The sequence below is a fragment of the Odocoileus virginianus genome, chromosome 6 (genome assembly GCF_023699985.2).
Source record: "Odocoileus virginianus isolate 20LAN1187 ecotype Illinois chromosome 6, Ovbor_1.2, whole genome shotgun sequence".
NCBI lineage: Eukaryota > Metazoa > Chordata > Mammalia > Artiodactyla > Cervidae > Odocoileus > Odocoileus virginianus.
In genome coordinates this window covers 72061545-72085556 of record NC_069679.1, presented here as the reverse complement: position 1 = coordinate 72085556, position 24012 = coordinate 72061545, and the positions used below count along the sequence as shown (strand labels likewise).

General features: G+C 42.8%; 2 protein-coding genes across 7 annotated transcripts in view; one reads left to right on the top strand and one right to left on the bottom strand.

Moving 5' to 3' along the window:
• Positions 1-84: 84 nt before the first annotated feature.
• Positions 85-20046, bottom strand: LOC110148940 (peroxisomal succinyl-coenzyme A thioesterase-like). 5 transcript variants are annotated; one of them, XM_070469606.1, is made up of 6 exons: positions 19390-19469; positions 17056-17226; positions 16189-16389; positions 13924-14068; positions 1915-2117; positions 85-917 (listed from the first exon to the last, which is right to left on the bottom strand). In XM_070469606.1, the coding sequence occupies exons 2-6, from the start codon at positions 17206-17208 to the stop codon at positions 327-329; spliced, it is 1293 nt and encodes a 430-aa protein (XP_070325707.1). In that variant the 5' UTR covers positions 17209-17226; positions 19390-19469; the 3' UTR covers positions 85-326. The 5 variants fall into 5 exon arrangements, with proteins under 5 accessions (XP_070325707.1, XP_070325708.1, XP_020766875.2 ...); XM_070469607.1 differs by having other exon boundaries at positions 17056-17176; positions 19390-19460; XM_020911216.2 differs by lacking the exon at positions 17056-17226 and having other exon boundaries at positions 16189-16391; positions 19390-20046.
• Positions 20047-23743: 3697 nt separating this feature from the next.
• HEATR4 (HEAT repeat containing 4) overlaps positions 23744-24012 on the top strand; it is a 46375-nt gene continuing 46106 nt past the window's right edge. For both annotated transcript variants that reach the window (XM_020911213.2, XM_020911214.2), the window contains exon 1: positions 23744-23830. The gene's annotated coding sequence lies outside the window, so the exon portion shown is untranslated. The remainder of the gene's footprint in view (positions 23831-24012) is intronic.

Sequence of the window (24012 nt, the reverse complement as noted above, 5' to 3'; positions counted from 1 at the left end):
TTCTCTCCCAGTGATGGAAAAAGTAACCCAGTAGTTCTGTGACTAAAAATGTTAAGTAAAAAAAAATCTAGATGAAAACACAAATTTTAAAAGTAGATACTTTTTACTATTTTGTATGATATACCTCTATTGAATCTTCAACAATAGGCATGTGTTAGATTAGAAAAATTCATAATGAAATAAAACTTCAAAAAGTTTCCTACAATACATCATTAATAACAATGACATGAATTTAATGTTACCCAGGGGACAAACGATTCAGATAAGACTATTAAACACTAAAATCCAATCTTGAATCTCTCTCCTATCAGTAACAGAGCAGTGCATTACAATTTGGGGGAAGGTCCAAGGTGTTTGGTGAAGAAGGTTATAATTTGCTTCCAAGCATCTACCTGGGCCTTAGAATGGGCCCTGGGCTCCCCACCCCACATTACGGGTTTGTCCAAGAACGTCTGCAAAGAAGCTGGGCACATGGGGAAATAAGGAGGCTCAATGAAGTGCCCAGCCCCAGGATAAGAGATGATCTGGGGTTTTTCCTTTCCATGGGCCTGTAACCGTTCCGAGGCTATCTGGGCATAAAACTCACTCCTCCGGTTATGGTCATCCTGACCAACAATGAAGAGGATTGGCCCCTGGGCCTTCTCTATTGGAATCATGCAGGGGTTCTCGCACCCCCCTACAATGTCATTCCTTACATCCACAATGTCTAGGAGGCCTGAGAAAGCTACCTTCACTCTCCTCAGGTCATGGCCCAGTGGTGGAATGTTGCTGTCCTTGTAGTGTATGACTCTGTCTCCACTGAACCCAGATCCATTGATGGAAACCGTGGCTGAGATGTTCTTCAAAAATGAGGCCATAGAGAGACAAATATCAGCCCCTAAAGAAATGCCCAGAAGCCCAATGCATGGGCCCTTTATCTGGAAGAAAAGGAGATAAGAGTCAAGAACTTACCCAAGAGAAAAATGTTTTTCTAAGTGCAACTAGAGATGCTGCTAGCTCTAATTTGTGAACTGGCCACAAGACACTCAACCTCAGTTCACAGAGGAGTTTCTTCCCATATAAAGACTATCTTGCTGGACATGTGGCAAACAAATTCAATGGTAAATCTGGGATGATGGCTTAGTCACTAAGGACTGTAGCCTGCCAGGCTCCTCTGTCCATGGGATTCTCCAGGCAAGAATACTGGAGAGGGTGACCACTTCCTTCCCCAAGGAATCTTCCCCACCCAGAGGTCAAACCTGGATCTACCTGCATTGCAGACAGATTCTTTACTTGACTGAGCCACCAGGATTGTTCGCAAACTTCCAGAGAGTCAGACACTAGAGAATGCTGAGTCAAGGAGCCTGGCAAGTTCAGAGCCTTATGTTCTTGGGAATCTAAGTCTGTGAAACCAAATTCTGTTACAAGAAGTGAATCATTATCAGACCACTTCTAAACATATACTGAAAAATGGTTAACTTAATAGAAACAAAGGAGGACTGCAGAGTCCAATTAAGTAGTTCTTAGCTTCTGAAATGGGTGGACCAGTTTAGATCATCTGAGAACATACCCTGCCGTCAGAAAAATATTTAAAAGCATTCAAAGCGAAAAAATTAGAAACTCCACTTTCTCTCAAAAGGAATTTTCATATCACTACCTAATTCCTTGAAATAAGATTTCACATGGATTTTACAATGAATTCTGCATTAATTCCTTGAAATAAAATTTCACATGACTTTTACAGTGAATTCTGCATTATTAAGCCATCTGACAAAGAAAGGGGATGGTGCTTTAGGCACTAAAACCAAAGCAGTCTCCAAAAGCAATCTCTGAAAGAAGAGCAGAGCAGCACCCGTGCACCGGGCACGTGTGCGTGCACAGCGACAGCCCTCTGGAGGCGGTTCTGAAGAGAAGGATAAAGGACAGCAGGAGAACCTGGGCGTGCTGGAGCATGTAGCACACGGCTTCTTCAAAATATTCCAGGTGTATCACGTCAAATTTCTTGGGAAGATCATTAAAGTCATAATAAGCTAGAGCCAGTGTGGCAAAGCCATGGCCAGCCAAAAGACTGGCCCGATATTCCAACAGGCCTCCTCCAATACCGAAGATGTCAATGATCCCTGGGAAAGGTCCAGATCCTAGAGACAGTAATATTACAAAGGGGAAATATTATATAATTTAATGAATTTGCTTTCCACGCTCAACATCACTAATTATTAGAGAAATGCAAATCAAAACTACAATGAGATAGATACTGACCTCACATGAATCAGAATGACCATCATTAAAAAATCTACAAATAAGTGCTGGAGAGGGTGTGGACAAAAGGGAACCCTCCTACGCTGTTGGTGGGAATATAAGTTGGTGTAGCCACTGTGGAAAATAGTATGGAGGTTCTCAAAAAACTAAAAATAGAGTTGCCGTATGATCCATCAATCCCACTCCTGGGCATATACCACGAAAAAACTATAAATCAAAAAGATATATGAATCCCTATGTTCATAGCAGCACTGTTCACAACAACCAAGACAAGGAAACAAGCTAAATGTTCACTGACAGATGAATGATACAGAAGATGTGGTATATATATGCAATGGAATACTACTCAGCCATAAAAAGGAATGAACCAACATTTACAGCAACATGGATGGACCTAGAGATTATCACACTAAGTGAACTAAGTCAGGAAGAGAAAGACAAGTACCATATGATACACTGATATGTAGAATCTAAAATATGACACAAATGAACTTATCAACAAAACAAACATACTCACAGATGTAGAGAATAGACTTATGGTTGCCAAGAGGGAGGGTGTGTTGCAAAGGGAAACTAGTATATAGAGAATGGATAAATAACAAGGTCTTACCATGTAGCACAGGCAACTATATTCAGTACCCTGTGATAAACTATAATGGAAAAGAATATATATGTATAATTGAGTCACTTTGCAGTACAGCAGAAATTAATACACTGTATATCAACTACACTTCAATTTTTTAAAAAGAGCCTCCTTTCCTTTTATTTTTTTATTATTATTTTTTATTTTTTCATTTTTTCCATCCTGCTTTCCTCTTAGAGATCTTTCTAAACTATTAGTCGGTTCCTGTGACTCAAAGGAGAGATAACAGTTCCCTGAGTCATTATTGAAAAGGGTTACAAGTTCCTTTTAGGGAAAGGAGTCCAAGGAAAATATATGATAATTTATCAATGCGTTTATCCTCCACATTACTTTATAACAAATTATCTCAAAGGTTCTAAGAATCTGTAGTTGTAGGGAAGAATAACCAAGTTAATAATCTTGCAAGGAAACTTTCGTATTGTGTTGCATCAACACGACTCTGTGTGTGTGTGTGTCCTTATATTTCAAATGTCACTTGACCAGAGAAAAGAAAAAGAGGTATTCAGTGAGGCTTTAGGTAAGGAAGGCAGTGAAGTCCGAAAAGTGATTTGTGGTAGAGAGGAGCACGAAAAAGTGGGTAAGGGGCCCAGTGTAAGCAGGACACTAGAGAAGAGTGTTCTGGTAATAGGTTCCATCATATTGTGTTAAGGTCTACGGAGCTGAAGCCTATAGAGATCTGTAGACTAATTATTAATGGCAAAGTGAACCTTACGGACCCCATCCAGTCCTTTTTTTTTTTTAATCTGCATACTAACAGTATCCACCTCTTTGGGATACAGATGTTAAATGAGATAATGCAAAGAAACTGCATAGCAGAGTGCAGAACAAATCAAAAGCCTCCATTGTGGCTGTGAGGTCACTGATTTAGTCAACATCCTCTTCTCTGACCCTGATCCCAAGCCTCCCTTCCTGGGAAGCGTTATCACAAACCAAGACGGCCTGGAGAACACGCTCGCCAGGCCCCAGCACCCCAGGCTCACCTGGCGGCAGGAAGAGCGTGGCGCGCACCCGGCCCGCGCGCACCGGCTCGCGCCGCACCCCGGGCGCCAGGAAGTCGCGCTCGTGCACTGCCCGGCCTAGAAGCCGTTGGGCCTCGGGCTCGTGACCGTCGAGCACCTCCAGCTCCACGGCGAAGGGCGTCTGCACATCCCGCTTCAGAAATCGCCAAAAAGGCTTTTCGGGCTCCAGAGCCCAGAAGAGCCCCATGGGCTCGAGCCCCGCGAAGCTGCCGCCCAGCGCGGGCGCGCGCTCCAGGTCCAGCAGGCCGGCGGCGTCGGCGCAGTAGCGCGCGTGGGCCCTGAAGAGCGCGCCCTTCTCGTCGCGCAGGGACGCGCGCAGCGTGACCGGCTGCCCCGGGGCGAGGCCGCGGACAACGATGCGCACGGGCTCGTCCCAGCGGCAGCGGCCCGCCGGCTCCAGCGTCACGGTCACTGTCATTCCAGACGCACAGTCGCAGCCCACACCCTGAATGTGAAAGCTCAGGTCGCTTCCGGTGTCCCATCCCAGGCCAGCTGTGCGCGCCCCTTGGACCGATGGGGTCAAGCGTTGCCTGGCGCCGGGAGCGGTCAAAGGCTGAGGCGCCCCCGGAGGCGTCCTGGCGCTTCCGGTCCATGTACCTGCTCTAGCCGGCAGCTTGCCTGACTAAAAGTCGTTTTCCCGGCGGGACGCACAGGAATGTCCTGCAGTCCCGTGCGGTGCCACACCCGCCCGCGGACGCCTCTTTTCAGCCTCTAACCTCCCGCACTCGTTGCGGGTAATTGATTCATGGTGAAACCAGAGCTGAGTGACTGTAGACGGAATTCCAAGACTTGTAGCCCCTCCATAGAAAAGGGCAACTTAAAACTTTTTTTTTTCAACTTAAAAACTTTTAATGAATTATAACGTACATACCAAAAACGTGCGTAAATCTCAAGGGTACAGTTCAATGAATTACAAAACCCGAACGTACTTAGTTGGGTAACCAAGCACAGGGATTCAGAAACATCACTACCAGCACTCCAGAAGCCACCCTCCTTTCTACTCCAGTCGCTTTCCCGTCCCCAAGGTACTCTGAGTCCAATAAAACGGGTTGGTTTTTCCCAACTCTTATTTTATGGTGATGAATCCTTCAGTCTGCCTTCTTTAGTGTCTGATTTTATTCTCACATTATGTTTTTGAGATTACTGTTGGATACTGTTTGGAGCAGTTGTAGATTTTCCGTGATCATTGCCAAATAGTATTGCATTTTGTAATCATAAAAGTATTTGTCAAATTTTACTGACTATAGTTAGTTAAGTCGCTCAGTCGTGTCCGACTCTTTGCGACCTTGTGGACTGTAGCCCACCAGGCTCCTCCATCCATGGAATTCTCCAGGCAAGAACACTGGAGTGGGTTGCCATTTTCTTCTCCAGGAGATCTTCCCGACCCAGGGATTGAACCCAGGTCTCCTGCATTGCAGGCAGACGCTTTAACCTCTGAGCCACCAGGGAAGCCCATATAGGCGTTTGATAATTCCCTGCTTGGGATTCTTAGATATAGTGCTTCATTACCGTGAAGTGAATATCAAAGATTGAAATTGCTGTATCATAGAGAATGAGAACATTCAGTCTTTGTAGACACTAACGGTCAACGTTTTGAATGTGACCCTGGAAGCAATACAGATATAATGTCCAAGGATGTATTTTATATTTACTACAATTTATATATAGTGTAGTAATGACTGTGTGCACTAAGTCACTTCAGTCATGTCGGATTCCTTGCAACTGTACAGACTGTCTGTGGCATTCTCCAGGCAAGAATCTTAGAGTAGGTTGCCCTTTCTTTCTCCAGGGTACGCCATTGCTAAAGAGTAGTGGCTACTCTTGTTAAATTGATTCATCTTATTAAATTGTGTGTTTTACATTCACAGTTTAACAAGTCTGTAAAACACTGGGAGTATTTTTCAAATATCCTAGAAGAGGAACCTGAGGCTTGGATAATGTTAAGCTGCTGAGGATTAATCTTTAACTGTCAGAGCCTTGACAGACTCCAAATGTGGAACTCAACAGTGAGCAGCAGCATTGGGGTGAAATATATTAGAATTCTAGCCATGACTTCATCACTGACTAGTTCTGTAGTCTCAAGTAATTTTATATCATTTGGGGTTTAAGAGTTCTTGTGTTTAACATGATGAATGTCTCCTATATGGGGATCAAAGATGACAGTGTATGTGAAAAGCTTTGAAGAATACTAGGAAGCAACATGTCATGTTTAATTTCATAGTACCCAGAGATTGAGCACATCTGTGTTTTGTTCCTCGTGTGTGCTCAGTCGCTCAGTCGTGTCAGACTCTTTGTGACCCCATGGACTGTAGCCTGCCAGGCTCCCTTGCCCTTCGAATGTTCCAGGCAAGAATACTGGAGTGGGTTGCCATTTCCTTCTCCAACTGTTTCTTATGATTTCCAGATAATTGTCATAGGTTTGCACAGTGCTTCTAAATTGCTCTGTAAGGAAAAATCAATTCTTTTTGAAGGACAAAAATATGTACTTTGAAAAACAGATGTAAGCAATATTGAAAAGTTTACAATGTGAAATGATAGTCTACTCTCCCTCCAGCTGCCACTTTCCCCCAAATCTGAGTGCTTCCAGCTAGGTTTTGTTTCCAGATGTTGAAGAAAGTATGTAAGTAGGCATGTGAACCTGCTATTCCTTTTTAAAATATTTATTTATTTATTTTTGACTGTGCTGAGTCTTCACTGCTGCTTGCTGGCTTTGTCTAGTTGTGGCAAGCAGGGGCTACTCTCGTTGCAGTGTGCAGGCTTCTCCTTGAGGTGGCTTCTCTTATTGTGGAACCTGGGCTGTAGATACACGTGCTTGAGTAGTTGTTGCACACAGGCTTAGATCCCCACCAAGGATCAAACCTGTGTCCCCTGCACTGGAAAGTGAATTCTTAACCACTGGACCACCAGGGAAGTCCCTTGCCTTCTCCTAGATTTAGTAAGTTTTTCCTTTTTTTTTTCTGTGTTCTTTTCTATTCATTTGTGAATTAAACATTGTTTATTTTAGTAGTTACTCTTGAATTTTTGAAAAGGTAAAATTTTTGAAAAGAATCGTTACTCTTGAAATGTTAACAGTGTGGACAGTTTCTTTACCTTTCTCTCAATATGAAAGAGACCTTAGAATACAGTTTTACCTCACTATCTGATTTGTTTCAGGACCCCAGACAATACCAAAATCTACAGATACTTAAGTCCCTTATATAAAATGAAGTAGTGTTTGCATATCACCTATGAAAACCCTCTAATATAGTTTAAATTATCTCTAGATTACTTATAATACCTAATAGTATGTGAAAGAAAGGGTTAGTTGCTCAGTCGTGTCTGACTCTTTGCAACCCCATGTGGAAGAACTATTGACCCTTGAAGACTTCAGGGGCTGGGGCACTGACCCTGCATGCAGTAAAAATCCAAGTATAACTTTATAGTTATCCCTCTGTATCTGTGTTCACTTCCATGTATTCAAGCAACAGCAGCTGGTGAAGTACTGTAGTACATATTTTTAAGTTCAAAAAAAGAAAGAAAAACGTTCACATGTAGGTGGACCTGTGTAGTTCACACCTGTGTTGCTCAAGGGTCAAATGTGTTTTTCATATTATTTCATCATGACCTCTTAATAGTTTTTAATTTCTATGACTCCTTTTTAATCTAAGTTGTTTGGAAACAACTTTTGTATAAATTGAAAATTTTAACTTTTTCCCCAGATAGGCCTTCCTGGTAGTGCTAGTGGTTAACAACCTACTTGCCAATGCAGGAGACGTAAGATGCGGGTTCGATCTCTGGGTCAGGAAGATCCTCAACAGGAGGGCATGGCAACCCACCCAAGTATTCATGCCTGGAGAATCCCATGAAGAGAGGAGCCAGGCAGGTTACGGCCCATAGCATCACAAAGAGTCAGACATGACTGAAGTGACTTAGAATGCAATTTCTGCACAGTAATAAGTATAAGGGTGGGAAAAAAACTTAAAATGCAAATCAGCAGTCTGGTTTTGCACCACTGCCCTATAAAAAAGTCCCATGTTCTTCAAGCAGCCTCTTTTAACTATCTCTATTTTCACTTGTTTTTATGGTTACCTTCATTGTATTAAATATTATGCATGTTTCTTTCTTAATTTTTGCATTTTGTAGTTATTTACTGACTCATGAACATTCAACTTACTCTTTCTTCTGCCTCCAGGTGTTGATAGATGTATTATTATTTTTTGTTATTCTGTTGGTTAATTTTGTAATTTTAAATAACATGTGTGTTTATTTCTTGCCCCATCAAATTTCAACTAAATCTACGACTTTGAAAGATAGAGATATTATCAACCTTATGTTTTCCAATGTGTTTAAATTCCACTTTTACTTTCTCTGGTAAATCTCTTATTAATTTCTATTTTACTCCAACTGTATTTAAAAAATATAGTCTGCATCATTTCTACTGTGAATGAAAAATATTGCCTGCCATATCAGTAAATAAAGGATATTCCAGGCATTAGGCCAGTACAGCCACACCTGAGGGTGACACTGAGGGAACTCAGAATGGAGACAGACAGGCTTCCCCTGAGGTGCATCCTAGGGGGACTCAGAATGGGGAAAAAACAGGATACTGGCCCTAGGTAGCTAAGGTATATATCAAAGGAATTATTTCAGTACACCCAGATTCATGTATCTTCCTAAACACAAAAGTGTACTTAATGTATTAACTTGAGATACCTAGTTTTCTTTAACAGTAGTCTTTTGATGTTCCCAACTGCCTGGTCATTGTTGTAAAACCCCTACATAACCTGAAAGAAAGAAAGTGAAAATGTTAGTTGATCAGTCGTGTCCAACTCTTTGTGACCCCCATGGACTGTAGCCCACCAGTCTCCTCTGTCCATGGAATTCTCCAGGCAAGAATACTAGAATGGGTTGCCATTCCCTTCTCCAGGGGATCTTCCCAACTCAGGGATTGAACCCACGTCTTCTCCTTCATTGCAGGCAGATTCTTTACCAACTAAGACACTAGGGAAACCCTATGTAACCTGGCTCCTCCCTTACCTCTTTGGAACAGTCTGAGAGTTGAGAGGCTGTATCCCAGGCCCAAGTCCTCAGTTTTGTCCATCAAATAAAACATAATTCTTAACTTTCAGGTTTGGATTTTTCAGTCAACAGTACTTTTGGTACTTTATTACTTCTTAATGTTCTGAACATTGTCAAGTTTTATAAATACTTAAGAGTATTTGAAAAGAAGATAGAAACAGTGGCAGGTTTTTTTTTGGGGGGGGGCGGGGATCCAAAATCACTGCAGATGGTGATTGCAGCCATGAAATTAAAAGACGCTTACTCCTTGGAAGGAAAGTTATGACCAACCTAGACAGCTTATTAAAAAGCAGAGACATTACTTTGACAACAAAGGTCCGTCTAGTCAAGGCTATGGTTTTTCCAGTAGTCATGTATAGATGTGAGAGTTGGACTATAAAGAAAGCTGACCACCAAAGAATTGATGCTTTTGAACTGTGGTGTTGGAGAAGGCTCTTGAGAGTCCCTTGGACTGCAAGGAGATCCAACCAGCCCATCCTAAAGGAGATCAGTCCTGAGTGTTCATTGGAAGGACTGATGTTGAAGCTGAAATTCTAATACTTTGGCCACGTGATGCAAAGAGCTGATTCATTTGAAAAGACCCTGATGCTGGGAAAGATTGAGTGCAGGAGGAGAAGAGAACAACAGAGGATGAGATGGTTGGATGGCATCACTGACTCAATGGACATGAGTTTGAGTAAACTCTGGGAGTTGGCGATGGACAGGGAATCCTGGCATCCTGCAGTCCATGGGGTCGCAAAGAGTTGGACACAACTGAGCGACTGAACTGAACTGAACTGAGAAGATGTACTATCTGTCTATTGGAAACAAAGCTTCCTACTCTCTTTCTCTCTATGACTCTATCTAATCAAGTTAATTATTTATATAGTTCATATCTTCTATATCTTCACTTATTGTTTATCTTACTTCTGTCAGTTTCTGAGTAGTTTAAATACATACATCATTGTAGGAAATCTGTAAGTTATTTCTTCAGTTCAGTTCAGTTCAGTCACTCAGTCATGTCCGACTCTTTGCGACCCCATGGACTGCAGCAGGCCAGGCCTCCCTGTCCATCACCAACTCCTATAGCTTGCCCAAACTCATGTCCATTGAGTCAGTGATGCCATCCAACCATCTCATCCTCTGTCATCCCCTTCTCCTCCTGAGAGGGTAACAGGCAGGAAGGCCAGGGGTCTCCAAATGGAGGAAATAGGCTGCAAGCGTCAGACATTTTTTCTCTCTCTCTTAAGCAGCAGGAGGAAACAAAGAAGTTCTATTTTCCCCCTTTCTCTATACAAATTTAAAAAGAGGTTTCTTTTAAAATTCTGTGTTGCCATAATGACACCTGGTTCTACCTGAACTTAACTTTTCTCAAACCTTGAGCTAACCAATTCATTTTTCTTATGGAAATGTTTGTCTTGAGCTATGTTAATGTACTCTGCATTTACTCTAGACTCTATCTTCAAGTCAGTTCCACCTAAAGGCTCAGATTTAGGCTCAGAACTGACTTGACAAACCAGTATGTTATACTCATACATTGTTCTCCTAATCTATGTAAATGAAACTATTTATATAGTAATCTGCCTTTCTTCAAGATTCAAGTCAATCGTTTTATGGCCCGGGATGATTCACCTGGTGCCAACTCTTGAGTTTTGAGACATTTCCTTTCTTTAATTAGCAGACTGCTAGTAGCTATAAAACATCCAGCTAATGACTAGCAGGGGGGTACTCTTTCTGCCCCCTTCTGATGTCCACATCAGAAGCTTTCTCTATCTCTTTTATACTTTAATAAAATTTTATTACATGAGAGCTCTGAGCCATCAAGCCTCATCTCTGGTCCCGGATTGAATTCTTCTCCTCCAGAGGCCAAGAATCCCAGTGTCTTTCATGGTTCAGCAACAACCTTTCACTCCCGCCTTCAATCTTTCCCAGCATCAGGGTCTTTCCAAATGAGTCAACTCTTCGCATCACATGGCCAAAGTATTGGAGTTTCAGCTCCAGCATCAGTCCTTCCAATGAATAGTAAGGATTGGTTTCCTTTAGGATGGACTGATTGGATCTCCTTGCAGTCCAAGGGACTCTCATGAGTCTTCTCCAGGACCACAGTTCAAAAGCATCAGTGCTTTGGTGCTCAGCTTTCTTTATGGTCCAACACTCAAATCCATACATGACTACTGGAAAAACCATAGCTTTGACTAGATGGACCTTTGTTGTCAAAGTAATGTCTCTGCTTTTTAATAAGCTGTCTAGGTTGGTCGTAACTTTCCTTCCAAGGAGTAAGCATCTTTTAATTTCATGACTGCAGTCACCATCTGCAGTGATTTTGGAGCCCAAGAAAATAAAGTCTCTCACTGTTTCCATTGTTTCCCCACTGTTTGCCATGAAGTGATGGGACCAGATGCCATGATCTTCGTTTACTGAATGTTGAGTATGAAGCCAAATTTTTCACCCTCCTCTTTCACTTTCATCAAGAGGCTCTTTAGTTCCTCTTCACTTTCTGCCATAGGGTGGTGCATCTGCATATCTGAGGTTATTGACCTTTCTCCTGGCAATCTTGATTCCAGCTTGTGCTTCATCCAGCACGCATTTTACATGATGTACTCTGCATAGAAGTTAAATAAGCAGGGTAACAGTATACAGCCTTGATGTATACTGTTGATACTTGATACTCCTTCCCCAATTTGGAACCAGTCTGTTGTTCCATATCTGATTCTAACTGTTTCTTCTTGACCTGCATACAGCTTTCTCAGGAGGCAGGTAAGGTGGTCTGGTATTCCTCTCTCTTTAAGAATTTTCCACAGTTTGTTGTGATCCACACAGTCAAAGGCTTTACCATAATCAATGAAGCAGAAGTAGATTTTTTTTTCTGGAATTCTACTTGCTTTATCTATGATCCAGTGGATGTTGGCAATTTGACCTCTGGTTCCTCTGCCTTTTCTAAATCTAGCTTGAACATCTGGAATTTCTCAGTTCACATACTGTTGAAGCCTAGCTTGGAGAATTTTGAGCATTACTTTGTCAGCAGGTGAGATGAGTGCAAATGTGTGGTAGTTTGAACAATCTTTGGCATTGCCTTTCTTTGGTATTGGAATGAAAACTGACCTTTTCCAGTCCTGTGGCCACTGCTGAGTTTTCCAAAGTGCACTATCTGCTAGTAAACGGATTATATGCAACTCCTTTTCTACTGAATAACTGTCTTTATTTTCCAAGTTTCCTATGAATTTTTATTACTTTAGATTCAGAAAAAAATAAAGAAATCCTATCAGTTAAGACCCATATCAAAAGCCATATGTCTCTGAATTCTTTTCTAATTTTCTACTCAATAGTAGGTAATTTCACTGGTCTCCTCATAAGGCATGCCTGTGGCATCTCTATTCCCCCTTTTCTTACCTCCTCCATTGCAAAATAATTTGAAGAGGAAACCATCTTTGTGCCATTTGAAATACATGGTCTATAGATTTGACTTGGTCATTCATTAGCTACCAAGTCTCTGATGCTTTTGCTATTTATCACTCATGTCAGCCCCAGAATTTCTAGAGAAGCTGGATTCTCCAGCTTGGTTAACTGGAGATTTCTTCAACTGTCATAGAACATGCTATTTCTAGAAAGTGGTGGAAAGAGAGATATAAAGATAGGAAAGAGGAAGGAGGAGGGCAAATCACACACACACTGTTAACATCCAAAGGAAGGGGTGTAGGCATTTTGAGTTGCCTGTCAGCTCCTGCAAATCTATACCACTAGGTTAAAGCCACAGTTGAAACATGGTTCCAGATCTACACTTTCAACATTAGTGCCCTGAAACCACCCCTACCCTCACACTTCAAGTCCAGGAAATCCACTGAAAACTTAGGTAGAAGAAAGAAGAGCCACTTCCTTTCCCTGTGGCTGGGGCTGTTACCCTGCAGAGAGCATGGATGAGCTTAACAAAGAGAGAAGAAACTGGATGTGGGGAGACTGAGCCCCAGCTCTACAGACACCATGCAAAAATTTTTCTGAGTCTTGGTTTCTTCACCTGTAAAATGGAGATGACATCTGCCTCACAGTGGGACAGAAGAAAAACTACTACTAAGTATTAATCTAGCTAGTAACTTACAGCTAAAATGTTCACTTTTATTCTTAAAGGAGACACTCAGTCTGATAATATTTTTTGATATTTTATATGATTTTTATACATATATAGCAGAATCACTTATTAACAAATTATTATACAAATTCAAGTATAATGGATTCAAGAAACTACCCAGCAGTAATTGTACACCAGGTATTATTCTTCCTTTCAGAACTAAAGCCTTGTCAGTTATGTGTTGTTAGGTTTTAAAGGGTATGCTTTCTCCACCTGCTGTGGTGGTCTGTAGAATCATTCTCTTCCCAAACAACTGAAAAAGTATGGAATTTATAAAAATCTTGAAAAATTCTCAATGAGTTCACTTTAATATTGAAGGGGGAAAATGTAATTATAGAAAAGAAAAAACTACACATATACACTAACGTGGCAGCTATTCCCAGGATAGATTAGCATAAAAGATCACAGCTTGGCCGGAATTGTCCCCTTTTCCCCACCCAGGTGTTTATGGAAGAAAGTCTGGAGCTGCTGCCAAGCATCTGTCTGGGCCCTGGCATGAGCCCTGGGCTCCCCTCCCCAGATGACTGGAGTGCCCACTAAGGTGTGCAGGGAAGCCGGGCACAGGGGGAAGTAAGGAGGTTCAATGTAGTGCCCCGTCCCTGGGTAACAGATGACCTGGGGTTTTGCCTTCCCATGGGCCTGCAAGCGTTTAGAGGCCTCATTAGCATAGAATTCACTCTTCCAGTTGTGGTCATCCTGACCCACAAGAAACAGGAAGGGGCACTCAGCCCTTTCCACAGGAATGAAGCTCTTCTGGTCAGGTCCTTCCAAAGGGCTGTTCAGGACTTCCACAATGTCTACAAAGCCATCTTTAGTTATCTTGATTCGATTTTGGTTGAAACCCACAGGCGGCAGAATCTCACCTTTGTAGTGTAAGTTTCCACCGACACGGACCACAGAGCCATTGATTATGACGGCCGCAGTGATGCCCTTCAGTAACGAAGCCATGGAGAGGCAGAGCTCGCCTCCTTTTGAAATCCCAAGCAGCCCAACTCCTGGACCCTTCACCTGAGAAAAGGTCAAAGGGAAAAGGAGAATAAGTCCATGAACAGTGCAGTGTGGCCAGTAGTGCCTGGACTTGAGAGTCGGGGAACTGAGCCTGAATCTTGGCTCTCCCAGTTATCAAGGTTTGCAGCCTTAGGATACTGGCCTATTCTTCCTCTGTACTTGCTTTCCACAATTTCTCCATCACCATTCCTGGTGTCTTCAACAACCAAGTGGATGACAACTGAATACTTTGGCCTCACAGTCCCTTGACCTCCAAACCTCCAGTGATCGTTTTCTCTCTCCCACTGAAGATACACACTCCCATTGTCATAACCTAAACTGAGTCATCAATAAGTATATCATCTCCAAGATCTCAGCTTCAAGCATTCTACTCTCTAATCACTCTCCTATTTACCTCCAGTTTAGCCATTCTAGTGGTGCCCACTGCTACCTCTTTGAGACTCTGACCACCATTTCTTCACCATCAGTACCTTCTCATGTTCTCACTTCCCACCTCATCCAGCTTAGATTTCAAGCTTCATCATTATTTCTACTCTCCTGCAAACACTGTTAACTACTTTAATTGGTCATACTTGCCTGAAAAAGTTCTAACCTCAGTTAAATGCACTTATAATTCACTTCCTTGGGGCCTGCATTTGTGCAAATGAACACTGCTACAGAAAAAAATACACACTTGTGTTGACACAACTTACTTTCATGTCATGACCACAAATTTCAAATAAACATCCATACTGGCCCTTAGTCCTGCCACGCATCACTGATATTTGCTTTCCACTTCTCTTAAAGACCGTTTCACTTTGTCTCCTACATCTGTAAGCCCCTTTAAGCCTTATTCCCCATCACTTTCATCCCATCCTGCTTCATGGAGAAAACAGAAGCTATCGGGAAGGAACTTGTCCTCATTGCCCCTTCCAAGTGTGATTAGTTCCACATGAAGCAAGCTCCCTGCTTCCCTCCTGTTTCCTAAGTAGCTCTGTTCTTCTCCAAGGCCATCCCTCTGCTTGTCCTTGGGATCTTATCCACTCTCATCCTCAGTGACTCTGCTCCTGCAATGACTTCCTCTCTCTTTCCTTTGTAACTTTCTTCTCTACTGGCTCATCCCCATCGGCGTACCTCTTACACTGTAACTCTAGGTAAATTTTAGTTCTAGTACCTCTTGCATTTTAACAGTCTCTTGACCTCAAATCCACTCGGACCTAGTTTCTACTCCCTTCACAGAAAAACTTGTGGGAATCTTTGGAGTTATCTTATTTCTTCATTCACTACTCAGTCCCCTCCAGGGTAATTTGCCCTATTCCATAAGCGCTGCTCTTGTCAATCACCAAACACTTCTCTTATAAATGGCCTTTTGATTGACCTTCGAACAGCAATTTTTTTTTTTTTTTTTGGTCATGGTTTCTACAAGGGCACTCTTAACTGATTTCAACCATTCATTTCTCATAAAGACACTGGAAATGGGATATTATTGTCATCTCAGTTTTTGAGAGGAAGAAACAGGCCCCAAGGTCATAAAGATAGTTAAGTGGCAAAATGAAATCTCACATTTAACTTTTCTCTATCAAACATATTGTGCTGGTTCCAATACACCCCGCCACCTTTTCTAAGAGCTCCAGTGGTTCTATTCACCTTGAACACTGATTGAATTATAAAATAAGCAAGGTTCATCTTCTATTCCTCTGATATCCCAAACCTCTATTTCGTACTAGCCAGGTTCTTTGCCTCCAGGTACCTCCTTAAAACTGAATACTCTGCTCTCAGATGGGCACATTAAGGAAAGGTTTGTTAAACACAAACATTTAAACTGGAGACAGTGATCTCCTTCCCCTTTTCCTCAACTTCCTGGGTCAAACCCAGGGTTCTCAATGTGTTTGGGCTTGTAATGAAATGCTACAAAATACTGGAATATAAAATTCCATAATTTCAACCAGGACAACTTTACCAGCAGGAAATCTAGCAGTGATATCTAATTGCATGGAAACTCTCTAGGAAAAGTAACTATGAAAGGTAGTGTGTGTTGGGGGCAGAGAATGGCTGTCAAGAATTTGGTCAAATTCTGTGAAAACCAAGAGACTTTCAGAGGAGAACTGATATGTAGAACATGAAACTAGAGAAGCTCCAACCTGAGGGTGATTAAGCAGGTAGTTCACAGCTTCTTCAAAGTACTCCAGGTGGAGGTTCTCCAGGCTCTTGGGGAGGTCCTCGTAGTTGTAATAAGCCAGCGCCATCACAGCAAAACCCTTCCCAGCCAGCAGACTAGCTCGATATTCCAGAAGGCCTCCTCCAGCTCCCAAAATGTCCACAATCCCAGGAAAGGGCCCGGGCTCTTGAAAAGAAAGAAAACACAAAACTAAACGATACTTGAAACTCTTTTTAGTGGTGGCAAAAGCCATTTTTGCCTACTTGGAGATGTCAGAGTTTTCTGTTGACAATCAGAAATGCTAAACAACTCAGGTCTTCAAAGGTCCAGACTGTGGCACAGGCTAAACCCACATTCCCCTCTATACCCAGGGCCTCAAAGCCACACAGAGTTTTACAAAGATCATGTACTATTTTTGTGAGTAAAAATCAGGTATAGGACTTCCCCGGCGGTAGAGTGGATAAGAATCCACCTGCCAGTGCCAATGCAGGGGACACTGGTTCCACCCCTGGTCCGGGAAGATCTCACAGGCCACAGAGCAGCTAAGCCCCCTGTGCCACAGCTACTGAGCCCGGCCCCTAGGGCCCGAGGGCTGCAGCTACTGAAGTCTTCACGCCCTAAAGCCTCCATGCCGCTGCAGCTACTAAGCCTGAGTGTTCCAACCACTGAAGCCCAAGCACCCTAGAGCTTGCGCTCCACAAGAGAAGTCTGCACAAGGAGAAGTCCGAGCACCACAGCGAAGGGTAGTCCCCACTCAACGCAACTAGAGAAAGCAACAAAGCAGCAAGGAAGACCCAGGACAACCAAAAAAACAAAAAGAACAAAAAAATAAGTTACAGATGGGACTTACCTGGTGGTCCAGTGGCGAAGAATCTGCCTTGCATTCAGGGGACAGGGTTCCATCATGGGTCGGGGAACTATGATCACACATGCCGAGGAGCAAGTAAGCCCCCACACCACAACTGCAAGTACTGAGCCCAAGAGCAACAACTAGAGAGTCCATGCACCTCAAGGAGAGATCCTGAATGACACAGAGAAGATCCCATGGGCTGCAACTAAGATCCAGTGCAGTGAAATAAATAAATACTTTAAAAAACCAGTTACAATGAAAACAGCAAAATCACTGCCCTCTTCTGCACCCCCTCCCAAAGTGACAATGTCAAATGCTAGTGAGGATGTGGAACAACTGGATGCTTTACACATTGCCAGTAGTGTGAAAATTCATAAAGGGGAACCTCATAACAGATCTGGAGGACAGAAGGGGAGCTCTCAGCAGTACCACTCCACATCAGTTTTAGGAAGGATTGTCAATCACAAATCAAAACAGAAGAATCATTAACAGGAAAGAATCATCAGTCACAGGTCCCAACAAAAAAAGATGTACATTGCATCCCCTCCAAGAAACTGACTACCCCAAGAATTCAGCCAGTGAGAAACCACCATCACCCTAAACTGTCACTTTTTGCCAATGGACTTTTGTTCAAAACAACTCCTCCCACCTTCCTCCTTTTTCTCCATTAAATAACTTTCCTCTCCTTGGCTTGTTGGGTTTGCCTATGGTTTTTGTCATGTCTTGCTTGTCCCAAATTGTAATTCTCTGTTATTTCCAAATTAACAAATTTTTTACTAGCCAAGTAACTACCTTTTATTTTTAAGGGAAACAGTGGGGATGCACATTGATACAATCAGTTTGGGAAAAAACTGAGCAACTTCTTATAAAGTTAAACATACTTTATAAAGTCAATGACCCAGCAATCTCACTCCCAGGTATTTTCCCAAGAAAAATGAAAATTTGTGGTCACACAAAAACTTAGATGTGTGTTTGCAGTGATTCCAAAGTCTTGAAACTCAAATATCCTCCAAAAGGCAAATGAAATAACAAACTGGCACATCCGTTTAATGGGAAACTTCTAAGACACAAGAAGCAGCAGCTACCAACATATGGAGCAAAAAGAGTAAATCTTAAATGTGTTATCCTTGGCCCAAAAAGCTACCTACTGTGTATGATTCTAGTTATTTCACCTTTTCACTATTTACATAAAAAATTTGTATATAATGTACAAATTTTAAGGAATAATTATAAGGCAAGTACTTTATATTAGTATAATTTTACTTGTTTATTTGTTGACTAGGCTGGGTCTTTGTTTCTGCTCCTACTTTTCTCTAGTTGCAACGCGCCAGGGCTACTCTCGGGCTGGGGTGCAAGGACTTCTCATTTCAGTGCCTTCCCTTGCTGCTAAGCGTGACTCTGCGGCGTGTGGGCTTCAGGAGTAGTGGTGCCAGGACTCAGGAGTTGCAGTTCCCAGTCTCTACAGCACAGGGTTAATAGCTGTGGTGCACAGGCTTAGTTGTTTTGCAGCATGTGGGATCTTCCCAAACTAGGGGTCAAACCTATGTCTCCTGCATTGGCAGGCAGATTCTTAAGCCTTAAAGTTTTCTTTCTAAAGTTTTTCAGTTTTACAACTTTGCTTCTAACTTCCACAGTATTAAGATTTAAGAAAGAGTAGATGAATAACTGTGTTTGTTTTTTTAGCAGTGTATGCAAGTTCCTTTTCTTCCACATACTGGTCAAACACTGGTAATGTTAGACTTCTAAATTTTGAGGATGTTTAATGTCGTGTGTAGTCTTGTTTTGCATTTCATTGATTCCTAATGAGGATAAGTTTTTTTGTCTTTTTTTTTTACTTTTTCATTGGCCGGCTGCATTTTATGAAATGGTAAAATTAACTGATAGTTCAGAAGATCTCCGGCGGATAGCAAGAGACCCTCCTTCATGCTGTTTTTGTTGTTTGGTTGTTAAGCCGTAACTGGCTCTTTGCGACCCCATGGACTGTAGCCCGCCAGGCTTCTCTGTCCATGGGGATTCTCCAGGCAAGACGACTGGAGTAAATTGCCATGCCCTCCTCCAGGGGAATCTTCCCAACCCAGAGATCAAACCCGCCTCTCTCAGTTTCCTGCATTGGAAGGCAGGCTCTTTACCACTAGCGCCACCTGGGAAACCCACCATCTCCCGGAGTTTGCTCAACTTCACATCCATTGAGTGGGTGACGCTATCTAACCATCCCATCCTCTGCTGCCTCCTCCATTCCTGTTTCAGGCCCCACGGACCTTCCGAATGTTATGAGCTACCTACTTATTACCTTCCTCTCTCACATAGATTAAACAAGGATTGCTGGCGGCTCACCTGGCGGCAGGAAGAGCGTGGCGCGCACCCGGCCCGCGCGCACCGGCTCGCGCCGCACGCCGGGCGCCAGGAAGTCGCGCTCGTGCACCGCCCGGCCCAGGAGCAGCTGGGCCTCGGGCTCGTGACCGTCGAGCACCTCCAGCTCCACGGCGAAGGGAGTCTGCACGTCCCGCTTCACCAGGCGCAGCAAGGGCTTCTCGGGCTTCAGAGCCCAGAAGAGCCCCATGGGCTCGAGCCCCGTGAAGCTGCCGCCCAGCGCGGGCGCGCGCTCCAGGTCCAGCAGGCCGGCGGCGTCGGCGCAGTAGCGCGCGTGGGCCCTGAAGAGCGCGCCCTTCTCGTCGCGCAGGGACGCGCGCAGCGTGACCGGCTGCCCCGGGGCGAGGCCGCGCACGGAGATGCGCACGGGCTCGTCCCAGCGGCAGCGGCCCGCCGGCTCCAGTATCAAGGTCGTCACCAACCGGACAGTGGTCCAAGAGACTGGGTTATCAGTCCTCAGCTTTAGAGGTCCTGCCAGCTGCACCCAGCGCGTCGGGCTCCATCGGCAGAATCCAAAGTGTCTCAGGAGAGCCTGAGAGGAGGCCACCATTTTGCACCTTCTTCAGATCTGGGATCAACTGAAGATGGCTGCGAAGAAAGCTAGAAACCGGTTTAGAAGCCAGTTTATTGGCAGACTAAGCGTCCAATGCGGAGGAGGCCCTGCTGTGTCGTTTGGAGGGCCGCGAGTCTTGCCAATCAGTGGCCTGCATTTGAAAGCAAGAGCGAAAACAGACTCACGCGAACTTTATGCTGCGAAAGAATTCCCTAATTCTGCGTCTCAAGGTCTCTTTGGCTTGGGCTGCGTGAGTTGTACGAGTGTTGCCCTTGCAGGCACCTGGCACTTAACTTTGGAGTCTGCCAAGCTAATAGCCAGAGGAGTGACATTGAGCTTTATCGCTTTGTTGCATAGTTCACACCAGCTAAATATCTGAAGCTGAATTGCAATACTTTGGTCACCGGATGCGGAGAATCGACTCGTTGGGAAAGACCCTGATGCTGGGCAAGATTGAGCGCAGGAGAAGAAGGGGACAACAGAGGATGAGATGGTTGGATGGCATCTCCGACTCGATGGACATGAGTTTGAGTAAGCTCCAGGAGTTGGTGATGGACAGGGAAGTCTGGCGTGCATGGGGTCGCAAAGAGTCAGACACGACTGAGCGACTGAACAACAACAAATCTTAGGTCTTTTCGTTTAGAATGTGCACTGTGGTGTTTTGCTTGTATATTATTTGTGTATATAATTATTTTTCCACACCATTCCACAACTAACGGGCCTGGCATCTTACTAGCTGTGTGACCTTACTCTCCTTCAGTTCAGTTCAGTCGCTCAGTCATGTCCGACTCTTTGCAACCCCATGGACCGCAGCACCCCAGGCCTCCCTGTCCATCACCAACTCCCGGAGCTTACTCAAACTCATGTCCACTGAGTTGGTGATGCCACCCAACCATCTCATCCTCTGTCGTCCCCTTCTCCTCCTGCCCTCAATCTTTCCCAGCATCAGGGTCTTTTCAAATGAGTTAGTGTAAAAATAGCTTAATGAGGTGATAGTTGTTATTTTGTTTTCTGGAGTCTCATGTTGCTCCTTTTAGGCAAACATTATCTCACTGTCACCCTGGACTTCTCACCTTTTCCCACTTTTTCTTAAGCTGTCGATTCCATCCAGTGGTGAATTTTTTATGAAATTTAACTGCAGACCCCTTCTAAGGTCTCGTACTTGATTGTACATTCATGAATGTACATGTTTTCTATTAGAGAAACTTGGAAATTATATAAGCTTCAAGGCCACAAAACCTGTGTTTGCCTCTGTTCCTAATAAAAGCCACTTCCATGAACTTCTCAGAGGAGACTTTTTGCCTAGATTCAAATATTCACAACTGCCTTTTGCTCTAATTATTTTTGTAACCGTTCTGTGGGATACTTCGCAGTATATTTTGTGCACAGGAGTCTCAGAAACAAGAAACTTATGAGCAAATTAAGTCCCCAGGGAAGTGAACTGATTTGCTAAAGGTCGCACAGCTAGAAAGTGGAAATTCAGAGATTTATACCTTTGCAGTCCAATTCCATCTGAACCATCATTCTTTGCTTCTCACATGATGATATTCTAGTTGAGAAGATGTGAGAAACAGAGACTCATATACTGTTGGTGGATGCATATACTGGTATGATCTTTTCAGAGCAACCTAATTAAAAATATTTAAAGGATACATTCTCTTTGATTCACAATTCCACCTCTGGACATTTCACACATTTATAAATGTCTGTAAATATTTGGTTATAACAATACTTACCATATCATTGTTTTAATAGAGGAAAAAGAAAACAACAATATAAATTTGGTTGATTCAGTTTAATTGTAATGCAGTCATATAACAGAAGAGATGTAGAAGAGATATATTAAAAATAATATAGCAGAATATGAGAAAATTTTCATGACATTGAAAGCAGGTAGAGAACACTTTGTAGACATTAAAATATATATATTAAAACATTTTTTTTAAAGAAAAGACTGAAAAAATAAAAAATAAAGAAAAGACTGGTAGAAAACGACCCTAAACTGTTGTCTTAGGCTTTGGGATATTATGGGTAGTGTTTTTTTAATGCTTATTTATTTGGCTGAGTTGGGTTTTAGTTGCAGCACATGGGATCTAGTTTCCTGACAAGGGATTGAATGCAGGCACCCTGTATTGGGAGAAGAGAGTCTTACCGCTGGGCACCAGAGAAGTCCCATATGAGTAGTTTTAATTTTCTTCTTTGTGCAGAATTTCACCCACACACATGGCTTTTATAATTAAACAGGTTTTTTTTTTTTTTCCACTGTGGTAATACACAAAGATAAAATTTACCATTTTAAATGCATAGTTACCTGAGTATATTCACATTGTTGTGCAACCTTTAACACTATCTCCTTTTTCATCACCTGAACTGAAATTCTATACCTATTAACTCATCATTCCTCCTTCTCCACCGCAGCCCCTGGAAATCACTATTCCACGTTCTGTAGCTATTATTTAACTAGTCTAAGCACCTCTTAGATAAGTGGAATCACAAAGTATTTGTCCTTTTGTGTCTGGCTTATTTCACTTCACATAATGTCTTTCAGGTTCGTATATATAGCATATATATAGCCTTTCTGTATTCTATTCCTTTTTAAGGCTGAATAATATTCTATTATATACGTATATCACATTTTGTTCATCCATCCATCCACTGATGGCCATTTGGGTTGCTTTCACCTTTCAGCTGTTGTGAATATACTATGAACATGGGTGTGCTAACGTCTGTATGAGCTCTGCTTTCAATTCTTTGGGCATATACTCAGAGGTGGAATTGCTGGATCACATGGTCATTTTAACTTTTTGAGAAAACTTGACCAGGGTTTTAATACTTAATTTTAAAAATTCTTTCAGTCGTTTCATCTCAGGGAACATGTCAATTCACTCTTTTGTGAGGGTCCCAGTGTCTGAGCACAAATTGAGTTGCGGCACTAAAGGCAGTGCTCAGGTTGGTCAGCAAGAGATGGTGACCACTTGAATAGCACTGCCCCAGGTCAACTGGGCAGAACTTGATGGCCAAAAATTTTCTTTACTGTAAGGACAAATTCTTTTCACAAGGGGAATCCTGAAGACCAATCAATATTCTGTAGGCCTAGAATTTTATTATTAAAAATATAGGACTTGAAGAATCCTTGTAAAAACAGTGTTATTGGCTGATAACCCAGCCAGAATTGGGGAAGCAGAAGAGATGGAACTGAGCTGTGTGAAGGAAGGAGATTAAACAGGAGCAGAATAGAAAGAGAATGGGAAAGGCCCCAAAGACACTCATTCTGCTTTACCATGTGTTTCATCAGGCTGCTGGTCTGAAGCATGCCAGAGCTGAGTGTCCATGTATTCCCCTGCTTCGTCTCTCTCTCCGTAGGACTTCTTTTTTTTTTTTTTGGCTATGCAGGGTCTTAGTTGTAGGAACTCTTAGTTGCAGCATATGGGATCTATTTCCCTGACCAGGGATTGAACCCGGGCCCCCTACACTGACAGTGCAGAGTCTTAGTCACTGGACCATCAGGGAAGTCCCTTCATAGGACTTTTGAACCGATGTGGAGGGGAAAATATTGAGCTGCGTAGACCTAGATGTTATTTTTCAAAGGAGGACCAAGAAATCCATTTTGCCACCAATTGGTAAGTACAATATAATTTCCCAAAGCTCAATTTACAAAGAAGGAAATTTAATAAATATCTGAAAGTACTCCTGATTGAACCTGTAGGTTCTGTGAGTAGACTTGTGGAATCCTCAAGAGGTGGTTGCTTAGTAACCAATATTAAGCAGCTTTGGAATCTAAAACTAAGGAAGGTTTAAGATGGCAAAACCTTGTTTCCCATTGAAGATTGTGTGTGGGAAGCCACTTTGAAGGTAATTTCAAAATACTGCTGCTGCTTTATCAGTATGTGAAAGGAGCTTATGAGCATCAGATGAACGATGAGAAGCAGTCAGAAGTAGTTGAAAAGATTTTGGATTAGGTGTCAAAGTGTCAGTTTTGCTAGGTACTAACTAGTACTGTGATCTTAGTTACATGTCTTCTCCCTGGACCTCAG

Bases quoted from the DNA above. Each gene is read 5' to 3' on its own strand.
- LOC110148940 (XM_020911216.2), bottom strand. From the start codon at position 19,975: ATGGTGGCCTCCTCTCAGGCTCTCCTGAGACACTTTGGATTCTGCCGA. The intron at 16,392-19,389 runs GTGAGCCGCCAG...TTTCTTTTCAAG, and splicing joins CACGCTCTTCCTGCCGCCAG to AGCCCGGGCCCTTTCCTGGG. The intron at 2,118-13,923 runs GTGAGATTCTGC...TACTGTCTCTAG, and splicing joins TGGAAACTTACACTACAAAG to GATCTGGACCTTTCCCAGGG.